The sequence below is a fragment of the Aspergillus caelatus genome (assembly GCF_009193585.1).
Source record: "Aspergillus caelatus strain CBS 763.97 unplaced genomic scaffold BDV27scaffold_181, whole genome shotgun sequence".
NCBI lineage: Eukaryota > Fungi > Ascomycota > Eurotiomycetes > Eurotiales > Aspergillaceae > Aspergillus > Aspergillus caelatus.
This window is the reverse complement of record NW_022475444.1, coordinates 22,422-36,744: the sequence shown is the minus strand read 5'-3', so window position 1 is coordinate 36,744 and position 14,323 is coordinate 22,422. Positions and strand designations below refer to the sequence as shown.

Here is a 14,323-nt window from a genome sequence, read left to right as displayed (position 1 = left end):
AATGTGGAAACTTACATGTTAAATAGTATCTGTAAAGCAGCAGGAAAATGGATCTTGTCCGAGACATCAATCTTGGCAGCACCGAGTACTTGCAATATTTCCCGGTAGCGCCGTCAAGTCAGGAAATTGGTCATCACATCCTTCCCAATGTGACCTCCAGTAAGTCCAATAGAGCGAAGCATCCAATTCGACTTGTGTTCGCCATTTCACCGAACCGTCATGACGCAACTCACTACAAATTCCACGTAGTTCGCTGTTTCCAACCACCCCAATTGGAGAACCACCAAACGGCTATATACCTAGTAGTTCTAAACGGTACTCTTGGATGGCACTGTAGTACAAACGGCAAAGAGAACAGTTTCCCTATGGTGTTTGAAGTGGGCGCTGGCAGTCTCATGTAGGGTTTACCGAATACAGGGACTCTTTGGGGCCGACACCAGGGTTAGCAATCAGCCGATTGATCCCAGACGTACGCTAATTGTCTTGCTACCGGACCCACCCTAACGTGGAAAGATTCTCCATCAACAAAACTGCTAACGTTCACAGGAACCGCTAGGTTTTTTATCCAGCGTTACATCGCTGCGGCACTAGTGGCGGACATGATTCCTAGTGGAGCTTGGGACACATTGGTTGCGAGTTATCAGATTAGATTGATAGGGGTTGTTGGTCCACTCCTTGCTATCTGATATGATAAACTGATTGGCGGTCCTGGCTCCAGCAAGGGTCCCTGGACCCTGATTCAGTTAGTTCCCAGTTATGTCCACTTCCCGCCCAGCTCTGGTTATGATCCCGGTATTACATGTGTATTTCGCCTGGTCACACATCTATCATACGATACATAGATTATTGCGCTAGCTCAGGCTTTGGTATGTACCCATCTTCGGACATTGGCGGCTACGATACCCAGAACCGTAGCTTTCGAAGCATTTGCTATGGAGTTCAAGGGCCACCCATACCTTCTGTGCGCCAAGAGGGCTTATATGGACACGGTTGGGTCGTAGTGTGGATTGGCAGGGTTGTTGACACATACATATTCCCAGAATGTCCTATTCCAATTTGAATTGGGGATGATTTGAATTCGCGTGTTGGGTAGCATAACGTAGCATCGTCCCTCTGTTCCTAAGATTGGATATCTCCCTGTACCGGTAATTTTCAATTTCTTGCTTTCATCACAACTAGCTAGTCTTGTCTGTCGGTCAAATCTTGATGCCGCGTGGTTGCAGTCCCGGACCACGCCGATGAAAATTTTTCTCGCCCTATTCTCGTAGCACTCAACTCTAGCGCACAACTAGTAGTCACTGGGACAGCCGTAGCCGGATCATACCTGTGCCTCCCTTGTGCATACATATTGCTGCTGTACGGCTGGATTATGGGTTTCGCGTAAACATATTGCTGTCTTCTTTCTCATAAAGTTCGATTTTCAGGTGTGAACACCGGAACCCATTATGATGAACCTGCCTTCGCTCAATCATACCCAGCTTGCACCGAATGCATCTCCGGACCAGGTGACCACCGCACCTGCAGCAGATCCCGAGAAGCCTAGCCTACCGAGCCCAGATGCGAAGGAGCTGCAAGAAAGGACGACAGACCTTGCTGATAGTGAAGCGACTGGTGTCAAGAAGGCCGAAGCGGCAGCACTTGTTTGGAGCAAGCCTGCTCTGTGGGGAATATATGCCTGGTATAGACGTCTCAAGCTTTCCATCTGGCGATATCTGAAGGAAATGGGCTAATAACCGCCGTTGCACTTTAGGATTTGGGTGTGCTTCTTCATGCTAGCATTACATTCGGCAATTGGCAGCAATGTGCTTGTCAATGCGTACGCGAATTTCAAGACTGCCCCTGAAATCTCCACCGCCGCCATCCTAGCCACAGTTGTCGGTGGTGTGATGAAGCTCCCTATCGCAAAGATCCTGAATGTCTGGGGTCGAGCGGAGGGGATGCTGGTATTTACCGGTCTTTTCCTGTTGGGTATCATTGTGCTCGCATCTTGTACCGGTCCGAGTGGCTACGCGGCGGGGTACGTGATGTACTGGGTTGGATACAATGCAATTTACCTGATTCTCGATGTCTTCCTTGCCGACACCTCGGGTCTGCGGAACCGGGCATTTGCATTTGCATTCTCGAATACACCGTTTATCTGCACCTCATTTACGGGCCCATTAGCCGCCCAGTCCTTCTTGAGTATGACAACATGGCGCTGGGCGTACGGCGCATTTGCGATTATCTTTCCCTTTGTCCTCCTGCCCCTCGCGCTTGTTTTTAAATTCTACGAACGAAAGGCGCAAAAGATGGGCCTGTATCAGAAAACGCATAACGATCGTACCTGGATCCAATCGATTAAGCATTATATCCATGAATTCGACGGTTAGTACGCTATCCTGTCACTTGCAGGTTCTTCTATACTAAAGTCATTTCTTGATACTAGTAATCGGTGCGGCCTTGTTGATGGCAACATTTATCCTGCTCCTCCTCCCCTTCAGCCTCACCACCTACGGACGCGCCCAATACAAATCGGCCACATTTATCGCTATGCTAGTCATTGGGTTTTTCCTTTTCTTTGTCTTTGTTGCGTGGGAGCGGTTCTTCGCTCGCAAGCAGTTCATCCGATACGACCTGCTCAAGCAGCGGACGGTTCTCGGTGCCTGTATACTTTCCGCGCTACTCAATCTTGGCTATATGGCCTGGGATCTCTACTTTCTCAATTTCTGCATGGTAGTCTACAATCTCAGCGTCTCGAACGCAGGGTATATGAACCAGATATACAATGTGGGGTCCTGCTTCTGGGCCCCCTTATTCGGAATCTATATCCGACAAGCAAGACACTTTAAAAACGCGTGTCTTTACTTCGGCCTCCCCTTGATGCTACTTGGCTCCGGACTAATGATTCATTTCCGCGGGGAGCATGATAATATAGGCTATATTGTTATGTGCCAGATTTTCATCGCATTTGCCGGCGGGATGTTAGTTATTGGGCAAGACATGGCAGTCATGAGTGCCGCCGATCACGACGGCGTCCCAATGATGCTCTCGATCCTAGGGCTTTTCGCCAGTTTAGGTGGCGCGGCGGGCAGCGCTATCGCATCTGCTGTTTACACCAATGTCTTTCCCAAGAGACTCCAGGACGGATTACCCCTAGACGCTAAGGGTGACTGGGTTGACATCTATCTCGGCGGCTATCTCACGCAGATGGCATATCCCATGGGGTCGGAAGTGCGCACTGCCATCAACAATGCGTGGGGTGACAGCCAGAAGTACAGTTGCATTGCCACTACCGCTGTTATTGCGTTGGGCTTCCCATGTATTGCCGTGTGGAAGAATTTGAATGTGGACCAGAAGCAAAATAAGGGTGTGATGCTTTAGGGTGGGACGGGATGTGGGAAGCGCAGGCTCTGGGAAAGGGAAGGTGAGCCCATATCTTCCTCTTCAGAGTTACGGTGTGTGTGCGTGCGTAGAGTTTACCTCTCTTGCGATCGAGACAATCGCTACTTCTATCATTGATCTCCTATTTCCTGAATAGATCGTCGCTCAACCGTTATGCGGTGTCTGTATACATTACCACCGTCTATAATCCTAATTCTACCTAGCTATAATAAGTACCTGTGATTGTATCCTATGATTGTATAAACCATTTTTCTATGGAGAATAACATCTCCGAATTTCTATATTATCAATCTACCTAATAGCTTCTAGGCATCAGACATCGAGCGACTGATGCAGCACACTCTCGCGATACATTTCACTCCGCTCAATCAGCTCCGTATGAGTCCCACGGTCCACACACCGACCCCCCTGGATAAGGAAAATCCGGTCCGCACGATAGATAGTCCGCAAACGATGCGCAATGGCAATAACAGTCGTCTTGCCCATAAATCCCGACAAGGCGTCTTGAATTTTGCCTTCCGACTCACCATCCAGGGCACTCGTGGATTCATCGAGCAGTAAGAGGCCGGGCTTGCGGATCAAGGCCCTGGCAATCGAGAGACGCTGCCGTTGCCCTCCGGAGAACTGCTTCCCGGCATTTGTACAGATCGTCTCGTATCCCTGAGGCAGCTCTGCGATCACCTCGTGAATGTGAGCCAGTTTACACGCCTCCTCAATCTCGGCCTGTGTTGGCGTATACCCCGGTCTTGCCCCCAGGGCAATATTGAACGCCACTGTTCCCTCAAAAAGCACATTCTCTTGAGGCACGATAGCAATGTCGTCCCGAAAGTTAGTCGACAAGACACGGGTCACATCCTGGCCGTTGATGAAAATCGATCCAGCAGAGGGATAGTAGAAACGTTCTAACATAGCAAAGATAGTGGATTTACCGGAGCCACTCGGCCCAACGAGTGCGTAGAATCTCCCTGGTTCAAATGTGACGGTCAAACCCTTGAGGATGGGGGTATCCGGTGATGTAGGGTATGAGAACTCCACGTCCCGGAGCTCTGCACCCACTGGCATTTGGCCAGTTCCACAGGACGCGAATTCGGAACGCTCATTCGCCTCAATGTCCGCATCCGACTTTCCCGGTCCAGATATCAGGGCCCGATGGACATCGCCACCGCCGAATTCCCGTTCGTTGGAGTGTGTACTCACGAGGTCAATGATCCGCGATGCCGCCTTCCCTGCCTTCGACAGATCAGGGGCCAAGGCTAACATCTGGCCGCATGACTGTGTGCTGAACAGCAAAGCCGGCAAAACGATGAAGAACTGCGACTGCGAGTATAGTCCCGAGGCAATCTGTTTAGAGCCCCACCAGTACGCAAGGGCGCTGATGAGGTTACTAACACTAAATGCTGCTGCTAACCAGAAGTTTCCCCAGGTAATGGCCTTCATGGTCCTTTGGTATGGTCCCTGGATAGAGAATAGGAACTCCCGGTAGAGCTGTTTCTCCAGCGAGAATCCGGCAACGAAACGCAAGTTCCCAAGCGCTTCGACTGTGATCTCCGTGGCCCGGGAGAATGCCTTCTTGTGCCGTTCGGCAAATTGACTCTGCACTCGCAGTTTCATAACCCCAGCCAATAGGAGAACTGGTATTGTGGGCACCAGCACGATGGATATTTTCCATGCCACGATGAACGAGATGATTATACCCGCAAAGAGATTCACAGTGGTCGCGAGGAGAAGCCCAATAGTGGTTCCGGTCAAGCCACTAATAGCCGACGCGTCTCCTGTGATATACGCAATAAGTGTTCCCGGACTTCGCCCACCAGTACTATGCCATGTCAAGCTCTGGCTCAGGAGTGATCGAAGTGAGGCTACGCGGACCCGATATAATGTCTGGTCTGCAGCCCATCCATACGCGCATCCACCAATAATGTTTGCAAAAAGCTCGATAAGCCCCACGATAAAAAACATAAGGCCAAAAAAGTTCCCACTGTGTCGGATGTTGGGTGTACCCTTGCATGGGCTAAGTCCTCCGACAGTATTCCCAAACAGAATTGCGTTTGCACTGTAGCTCCCGCCGATGATTATGGACATACCCAGCCCTAGGATAATAAGTAGCAGATTGGGGCGAATGAACGAGAAGTATATTCTCGTAGTGAGGCGCTTTGATCGAGTCGGAATCTCTTCTTCGGGTGCGTGCAAGGTACTAGATGTCCTCTTAGCTTCACCTGATAGCTGATCCGTTGTCAAGTCGACTTCCGGCTTCTCCTGCAGGACATCTCTCTCGTCAATAGGTGACTCCAGGGTTTCAGAACCAGTAAGGGTGTTAGCACAGCTGGCTAACGCCTTCGCGCCATCAGCTTCCGCATTGTCCATTCTCTGCAAACCAATCATCTTTGCATACATGCCACCACTATCCAGTAGTTGCTGGGGAGAGCCATATTCAGCCACACGGCCTTTCTCTATGACCACAACTTGGTCGGCATCCTTAACGGCCGCTAAGCGGTGCGCGATAGAGACGATCGTGGTGGTTCCAGATACCTTCAGCAGGGCGGCCTGAATCAGCTGTTCGCTCATTGAATCGAGTGCCGCTGTTGCCTCATCCAGGATGAGCAGTTTGGGCTCACGAACAAGGGCAGTGGCGAGGGCAATGCGTTGCCGTTGGCCACCACTGAGCTGGCCACCCGCGGTGCCCACACTAGTTGCTATTCCGAATTGCAGTGTTTCGATGAACGAAAGAGCATTGGCTTTGTCCGCTGCCATCTTCGCCCGTCTGAAAATCTCGGAGATTCTGGGATCACAGTTCCTGAGGACTTCCTCTTCCGTACATCCTGATTGAATCTCAGCCACGACTCCGGTGAGACTCATATCCAGAATCACCTGCGCCAAGTCTTCATGCTCCACTGACCCGACCAGGCCATATGCGATATTCTCGAGGATTGACCGATTTAAGAGCTGCGACTCTTGCTGGACAAAGCCCATTTGCCCTCGGAGATTGGCCACGTTGACGTGCCGAATATCCTGTGTGCCAATACAGATACTTCCTGTAGACGGGTCGTAGAATCGTTCCAAGAGGGCGACAATAGTGGATTTGCCTCCTCCGGAGGGACCAACAATAGCAGTGTGCTGTCTAGGAGGAATTGAAAAAGTAACACCCTGCAAGACGGGATTCTCTGATCGAGCCGGATACGTAAAGTGCACGTCGTTAAATTTGATTTCTTCCTCGCGAAGATCTGCACACTTCCCCCCCGTGTCGGAGGTGCCGTCGATAGTGGAGGGGCGGTTGATCACTTCTAACAGACGCTCGGAAGCACTTGCTGCGGCACTGAAGACATGCATATAAGGGGAAACCTGGCTCAGGATGAATGACGCTGTTTCGCGTTAGTTGGTAACCGAGAAGTGGAAAACGATCTGTGGAGTCGGTAGATAGCTTACCATCGATGAGAATAAATATCACGGTATATACCGCGCCCACGGAGACACCGGAGTTGCGGCCGTCGATTGAGTCCGCTATCAAATGTGCTCCTTTCCAGTAGGCTAGTGCATTAGATGAGTAGACCACAAAGAAGAGTGTGCCCATCTGCGCCGCATGTACCGCCGCCTTTTTCAACGCATCCTTCTGGGAGTTGGACAGGTGCGAGGAGAAGAGATCCTCCAAACGTTGCTGCGCATTGAATGCATGCACAATCTTGAGATGAGACAGACTGGACGATGCGATGGAGGTGGCCAGGTCGATGTGTTTGCCCACGCGGCTCCCATACCGCGAGGTGAGGTGGCCGCCAACGAGAGCCATCGCGAAGAAACATGGCACGATGGCAATGAGAATGCCCGCGATCACTGGGACTTTTATAAACGCCACTATATACGCCGTAACGAAGTACGACAGGGTCGCCATATAGATACCCACTTTCTCGGACGTTCCGGACTGTACCGTCTCGATATCACTGACCAGCCGGGAGATGACCTGACCTGAAGGTAAACTGTCGTGGAATGCTGCCTCCTGCCGGACCACGCTTCGGAAGTATGCCTTGCGATAGCGACGAGCCAGCCGCTCGCTGACGAGTGCCCAGCATGCCGCATATATGTAGATGCTCACAAAATTGAAGATCGTAATGTAGATCAGGTACAGGACTTTTGTTCGGACGGAGGAGGGGTTGTACTGCGTTGCGGAACAGGCGACCGTATTAAGCTCATTGATCAGTTGACCCAGCACGATACCAAGCAATGGCTCTGGAACTCCTGCGGCAATGGCAAAAAAGGTTCCCACGACCATGAGCAGTATATCAAGTGCGGTGTAGTTCAGCGAGAATAACAGGCGGATGAAGGTGAACAAGGTCTTGATATCCTTGCCCTTAGGAATGGACTTCGAGACATGTTCGATCTATGCTCCGTCAGTCATTGCCAGCGATGGCCTGGCGAGATGGTAGATGGTTCATACAACTGCTCGTCCTCGTCCTTTCTCTTCTGGGGTGCCTTCTGGCTGATTGCTATTCGAAACCTCAGATGCCGGCATCCTAGACAATCAGAGTCTCGATGCGTGCAATTGACCGCAGCAAAGGGGAATCGACGAAAAGCTACCGTGGTGTCTCATTGAGTGATCCCTGTTTGTGTTGGCCTGGGGTCCGTTCCAGTCCCCTAACCCGACCTGGCTTCCCGTCCGGTGAAAATCCTGTCTCTGCAGGCTTGCCAGGTATTACGCGAGAGTATCCATCGTCGTCACAATCCTACATACTACTACACGGTAGTATCCCCTCTATCCCCTCTGACTGCCATGTGCGTGATCATCTTAACCCTATCAGATGATCTGATAACCATTAACGTGACATTGAAATTTCCATAGCGTCGGGTAAAATACACTAGTTGAATCCGTTTCGGGACCGCAGGACCCGCCGAGAGGTATGCAACTTTCACTCGATCTTGGTTTTTGCAAAACCCCGAAATGGTTGGTGGTGATTTGAGGCCATGCGGAAGAGAATGTTCCGTAAAATCATTACCTAACCTATTTAAATGCTTCCAGATCGATCTATACGGAGTGACTTTTATGACAATGACATTTCTTTACAGGACTAGTTTAATTCCCCACAAATCAGACCCCCGAAAATCGCAAAATCCTACTCTGCCTCGGGAGAAGTCCGAAAGCCGATATTCGCGCTGAGCTGTCTCGTAGGGGTCGAAATCGAACAGGATATACATTTCCGCGGCGCAAGTACTTCAGGTAAACACGTTTTTAAAACCTTCAGTCGAGGATCTTTAGCACGGCCGGCTAAATAAAGCTCGGGCATCATGCAAATATGCACTGTCAAGCTCAAATGTCAACGCTTGGCGCCGAGCCTGTAGTCCCTCCAAGCGCATACTACACTAAACATCGGTTGACATCTATCCGGAATGCCAATTACGCGGTTTCTCAGATCACTCGCAGCATATGTGTACACCCTTTCTCGTTGTTCACACTTCGGTATGCGGGTCTATCCCCTCTCACAGCCCACCTACCGGTGAAGCACACCATGTGAATCAAAAGTGTCTTAGCTTTCTAGCCACTTGCGTTGATTAGTAGGGAAAGTGTTACAGACCCTTGTCTAGCGTACCGTATCGAGGGCGGACACGCAAGGCAGAATATCATAGGATGACGATATCCGGTCACGGACGGCTAGACACCCAAAGGATTATTCTATATGTTATTATCTCTCTCTAAAATATATCCATACCAAGTATGCGACAACTTGATATTATTATCTGTTGGTAGGGGCTTCCGTCTGGCCCTAAGGCCGGAAATATGGGTTCTCCCGGAGCCGCTAAGCGGGCCCACAACGCCGAGCAAGTTGGAGATAGCGAGCTTAGATAGTTAGCTAAGAATTCAAGAATGGATACGAAAGGTCTCCGTATCGCCCATTAAGACTATCTATACTTATTCTGTAAGGACATACAGTAATCCATTGACTGCGCAGAAGCCACACACCGGGAGGTTAGTAGTTGGGTGGGTGACCACCAGCAAATCCCTCCTGTTGTATGTTTTTTTCTACTACATTTATGCTTTATGCTATTGTGAATAGATGCGACCTTCTTTCTGGCTTATACTGTACTACTTGCTGCATATATATACACTGTGGACAATGATCGTTGTGTAAGGCACTAATCGGTGTCCGTATGAAAGTTGATTAAACTCTTCGTATCCGACCATCGTCTGCTGCTGTCTGTCCTCTTCAAAAAGAAGGGAAAAAAGGAGTAGGAAGGGAACAAGAATTGAGACGAGTGCTGTTAGATATTATAAACATCAAAATCAGAGGGAGTTATTTGATATATCGCAAGGTTCCATGGATCAGTATGCGTGGTGTCGCATCTGGTGCTAAGAAAGGTCTACACTGAAATAAGGCAATTTTCGGCTATCCTCGCCCATAGTCTGTTCAGGTCAGCTTTCGTTCTTCTCGGGGGCCTCCTCTATTTATCCCCCTAGGGCTGAGAGAATGCGTCAATTTGCTGCTAAGCATTGCAGATAGATAACTAAGCAAAACGTAACTTAAGTTATCATGAGTAAACCGGCTTAGCTAAACCTGACAAATCTCAGATTCTCTGAATAAGCAATACAATCCCAAGAAATGTCGCATAGACTTTGACTCGGCCTCAGGCCAAGATATACACATGCTCTAACCCTAATATCATTGTTATTCTCCTTAACTCTTTAATTAGTGCTACCGAATACTATATTTTTGTTGTCATAATTTCAAACAGTCTTCCTTTACTCCTATACCGCACAATATAATGTCCCACGTCGTTATTATTGGCGCCTCATTCGCAGGTATCCCAATTGCCCATTCCCTTCTTAAGGACGTCCCATCTATCAAAGTTACGCTAATTAATCCATCACCAACGTTCTACTTCACCATTGCTGCCCCACGAATCCTCGCCAAGCAAGATGCGTTCCGACCTGAGCAATACCTGCTTCCTATCGAAAAGGAGTTCGCCTCCTATTCCAAGACCTCCTTCGAATTCATCAAAGGACGCGCCTCCTCGATAGACGTGTCCGCCAGGACTGTCTCCATAGATACTGCTGAGACACAGATCATTTCATATGATTACCTCGTCATTGCTTCCGGCAGTACCACCGCGTCCACAAGCCAAACCAACACTGATAGCATTCCCTTCAAGCAATCCAACTCAGACAACATGGAAACCTTGATTCAAGCCGCCCAAGGCCGCATTAAGACCTCTCAGAGCATTGTCATCGGCGGTGCGGGTCCCATTGGTGTTGAACTTGCTGGTGAACTCGCCGAGGCTGCTCACTTGGCCGGAGGGAAAGTGAATATCACGCTCGTGTCCGCCTCCGATCGCATCTTACCCATGTTGAAACCAGCTGGGAGCACCGCAGCAGAAAAGCTTCTTGTTGCCCAGGGCGTGAGAGTCTTGACGAATCAAAAGGTCGCTGGTGCAATGCAGAGCTCGGATTCGGGGAAATGGAAGGTTACGCTGAGCAACGGCGGGGGCGAATTAGACGCAGACTTGTATATCCCCACCACTGGGGCGTTGCCAAATAATGACTTCATCCCGGTGGAGTTCCTGGATCAGGATGGATGGGTTGTTGTCGATAAGGAGCTTCGGGTCGTAGGGCGCGGTGGAGCTGGGGTGGCGTCTTTGCCGATTTATGCGGCGGGGGATATCACCAATAACTCGATGCGGTTATCGTTCAAGGCACAGGAGCAGGCTGCGGTGGTGGCGAGCAATCTGAAAGCAGATATTCTGAGTCAAGGAGGAAAGCGCAAGACTTATGACCAGGGAAATACGATCATGATGATGGTCCCGGTTGGCTCGACAGGGGGCACCGGGTTGATCTTCGGTTGGACTCCATGGAGTATGATGGTGAAGATGGTCAAGGCGAAGGACTTTTTGATTTCCAGGGCTCAGTCCGCTGTTGCAGCCAGGTGAAGGTGCTTATCGAAGCAGTGAATGACTGTCCTGGCACAACTGCACACAGCACATATCTAATGTCAGTCCCACTTGACTAGAATACCACATGGTACTAAGGTTGTGCTTTGAACACCTCATCCCCAACATCTAATCCTCTTTGTTGCCAATGGTAGCGTTATAGACTCTAAAGCCGGGAAGGCGACATCAAATTAAGCTTAGTTATGCTATCTTCTTGATTTCTAGACTATGTCTTAGTTTATGCTAACCTTGATAACCGTTAATTTCATTCTGTAATTTTGAATTTTTCTCATATATATTTCCAGTCGCAGGTAGCGCCTCCGATTGACCGTATACGCTTAATATCTCGTCATAAACAAAAATCATGTCACGCATTGCCCGCCTATCTCGATCAGCCCTTAAGATTGCGCTTTTTGAACCATCGAATAGGCCATCCCAAGACACTCTCGCGAAGTGTGAAGAAAAAAGGTAAACTCGGCTAAGCTCGGGCTTTCTGAGAGGCCATTTCCGGTTGCACATGTAGAAAGGCGGGAGATCATTGCTTCCATTAACTCGAGATTACTTTGAGCTGCATCACTATCAGGGCTGTCGAGCACACTCGCGAACAGGATGTTGAATGCAGCAAATATGTAGAGCGTTACGAGTCTGGTTCATGTTAGTTCTGCGTATCATGCAATGGACAGGGAGATTGAAGAATTTTAATATACCGGATCCCAAACGGCCACCACCAAGGAGGAAGGGCATTCAATAGAAATGCCGTCTGGCGGGCAGCATCTACACATGCCTTCTGAGAGAGCTCTGTAGCTCGGGATGGAGTTGGGATCTTCGGGGCCCGGAAGAAGATCTGTGTCTGATGCAATAAGATAACGGTATTGTGATACGCGCAGAGGAGTGACACAAAGGGAGACTTGAGATGGCCTGGTAGTTTGGTGATAAATTCTACAGCATGGCCAGGGTCAACAGGTAAGGTCCGTTGAAAACTCGTTAGCTCTAGTTGCAATGCCTGAATGATTGAAGACTGTCCATGCGGGAGCGCCTGCGAGTCCTTTGTCCTGTAGAGAGACGTATATATCTTATGTCGGATAACGCTCAGGCGACGAAACCAAGTAAAGAGATCCATGTCAGAAAAACCGGCATTCTGAGCGATCGACTCGTACACCCAGTCTGGATGGGGGCTGTCCGCGCCGAAATCAGCTGAGGCATTGCTGGGTGGCAGGCCTTGCCATGGACGGTATCTATAAAGCTCAGCCAGGCTGGTTCAATCTGGTCCCTGAGTGACACCTACAGCTCTTCCATCATGTAACCAAGAGATAAGATCAAGATTGGTTGCTCTTGTTCTCTGCATGTAGATCGTGGTGTTGAGCAAGACCTATGGATTTCAAATTGGGCACATGAGCTGATTGCGATAGATAATAGGTTCTGATACATAGGGGTTTCAAACCCATTGCACGAAAGAAAGACCTGTCGGGATAACATTAGCAACCGCATGATCAAGTCAAGACAAGATACCTTATCACACTCACGATTCCCATCAGTGCCTGAACAGCCATTAAGTCAGGCTTGCGTAATAGAAGCTCAGGCACGGCGGCAATTGCATTCTTGTAGTACACATTTGACTTGGTTCTAGCACCACTCGGGCTAAGTTGGTGCAGGGAACGGTAACGATAGCCAATCGCCAATGCTATATTCAGGCCAGCCCACCACGATGGATCCCGTGGTCGCCTTCGCTCATAGCTTTTATTTAGAAGCTCTGTGAAAGTATCGGCGTGGAACAGCGGGAATACATCTGTAGTATAGGTGAAGAACGTATTAAGGATATCAACAGCCTCTTGTTGTGGAGGTAGTGCGGTGAATACCGCCAGTCGACCGTTACTTAAGCAAGTGCTCGGAAGATTGTCTTTTGATGATTGGGAGTCATTGATATTGTCTCGAAGGGGTCCGAGTTGACAGCCCATCTCAGACTGTAACCATTCTTCCCATTGAGCTGACAAACAGTACAATGGCGTTTTACTGGCTGAGAACTATTAGTAGTAGGGAGCAATTGGTTGACCGCGAGATCTCACAGAGCAAGTTCAGCCAGTCGTGAAGAAACGTCCTTGTCCATTGCTTATACGCGATGAATTCATTCACCAGCCCTGCTTCCACCCTAGTTCGGCTTCGGATGCTCTCTTTCCGTTGCGCATGGAAGCCGTCATTGAGTCGCGGAACCGGAGATTGCGATCTTAGCTTATTCCTATTGCTGTATCGACACGTTAGTGAGCCGCATGGGGCTTTCTAGGAAGTAAGACCCCGATTCCCCACCTGATAACTGGGCGCCGAGATACACGCGGTCGAGCCGTCCGAACGCAAACCACACCTCGGCGTTGACAAACCGAACATGTAGCATGGCCGGATGCTGTTTCGCATTTTACTTTCCACCTCCGACAAAGCTCACAAGCCTATATCTCTCGGTTAGAGTCTATGGCACATTAGCAGGGGTGGGGTATCGTACTACTTGTCGTTGGCCCGGTCTTTCTTCGCTGGTAGCGTTCAAATGGCCCCCCTGCACCAAAGGAACCATTGTTCAATTCAAAATAAGTTAGATAACAATATTGGCTCTCTAAGCTTGGCGGCGTAAGCTGGTTAGAGGTAAAGAAGGCCCAGAGTGAAAAAGCCACTCCGTAGCTACCACGGCATAACTCTAATTGTCTGCTATGCATCATTCTCATGACATAGAGGAATTTATGCTCTCTTTTTTGTGGGGCCGGCGGAGATCCCATCGGGGGAGATCTTACCGTAACATTACAATCCCTGCATAATGAGATAACCCTAAAAAATGCTTGTCTCGGCATATCAAATACTGATCATCCAATAGTAACTCGCTTTCTGAACAGGCAATTCAAGTCTGGACTGTTGTTGTCTCTTTTGTTTCGGTTTTTTTTTTTTTTTTTTTTTTTCCCTACCTTTGTCAACCTTACACACCTAAACGCAATGAGGCATCAATAAGTCTCTTTGTTTATCACACATATATTTCTAGTGGAATAAATATACAACCCTT

At 49.3% G+C, this 14,323-nt stretch overlaps 4 protein-coding genes across 4 annotated transcripts; 2 read left to right on the top strand and 2 right to left on the bottom strand.

The window, feature by feature from the left end:
- Window positions 1-1,445: 1,445 nt before the first annotated feature.
- Window positions 1,446-3,360, top strand: BDV27DRAFT_160904 (major facilitator superfamily domain-containing protein; the record flags this gene model as incomplete). The annotated part of the gene is made up of 3 exons (XM_032073121.1): window positions 1,446-1,678; window positions 1,751-2,364; window positions 2,426-3,360. The coding sequence occupies 3 exons, from the start codon at window positions 1,446-1,448 to the stop codon at window positions 3,358-3,360; spliced, it is 1,782 nt and encodes a 593-aa protein (XP_031924313.1).
- Window positions 3,361-3,693: 333 nt separating this feature from the next.
- BDV27DRAFT_167128 (ABC transporter ATP-binding protein) lies at window positions 3,694-7,882 on the bottom strand (the record flags this gene model as incomplete). The annotated part of the gene is made up of 3 exons (XM_032074386.1): window positions 3,694-6,740; window positions 6,805-7,750; window positions 7,808-7,882. The coding sequence occupies 3 exons, from the start codon at window positions 7,880-7,882 to the stop codon at window positions 3,694-3,696; spliced, it is 4,068 nt and encodes a 1,355-aa protein (XP_031924312.1).
- A 2,139-nt stretch (window positions 7,883-10,021) lies between these two features.
- On the top strand, window positions 10,022-11,338 carry BDV27DRAFT_167126 (NAD(P)/FAD-dependent oxidoreductase). Its single transcript, XM_032074385.1, has one exon. The coding sequence runs from the start codon at window positions 10,126-10,128 to the stop codon at window positions 11,284-11,286; it is 1,161 nt and encodes a 386-aa protein (XP_031924311.1). The 5' UTR covers window positions 10,022-10,125; the 3' UTR covers window positions 11,287-11,338.
- A 191-nt stretch (window positions 11,339-11,529) lies between these two features.
- BDV27DRAFT_147990 (fungal specific transcription factor domain-containing protein) lies at window positions 11,530-13,390 on the bottom strand (the record flags this gene model as incomplete). The annotated part of the gene is made up of 7 exons (XM_032070839.1): window positions 11,530-11,556; window positions 11,761-11,837; window positions 11,885-11,931; window positions 12,006-12,521; window positions 12,572-12,705; window positions 12,810-12,924; window positions 13,350-13,390. 7 exons carry the CDS (start codon window positions 13,388-13,390, stop codon window positions 11,530-11,532), a joined length of 957 nt encoding a protein of 318 aa, XP_031924310.1.
- Between the last annotated feature and the right edge of the window lie 933 nt (window positions 13,391-14,323).

What these genes read in the sequence shown, in the direction of transcription:
- BDV27DRAFT_167126 (XM_032074385.1), top strand. Translation starts at nt 10,126, where the DNA reads ATGTCCCACGTCGTTATTATTGGCGCCTCATTCGCAGGTATCCCAATT.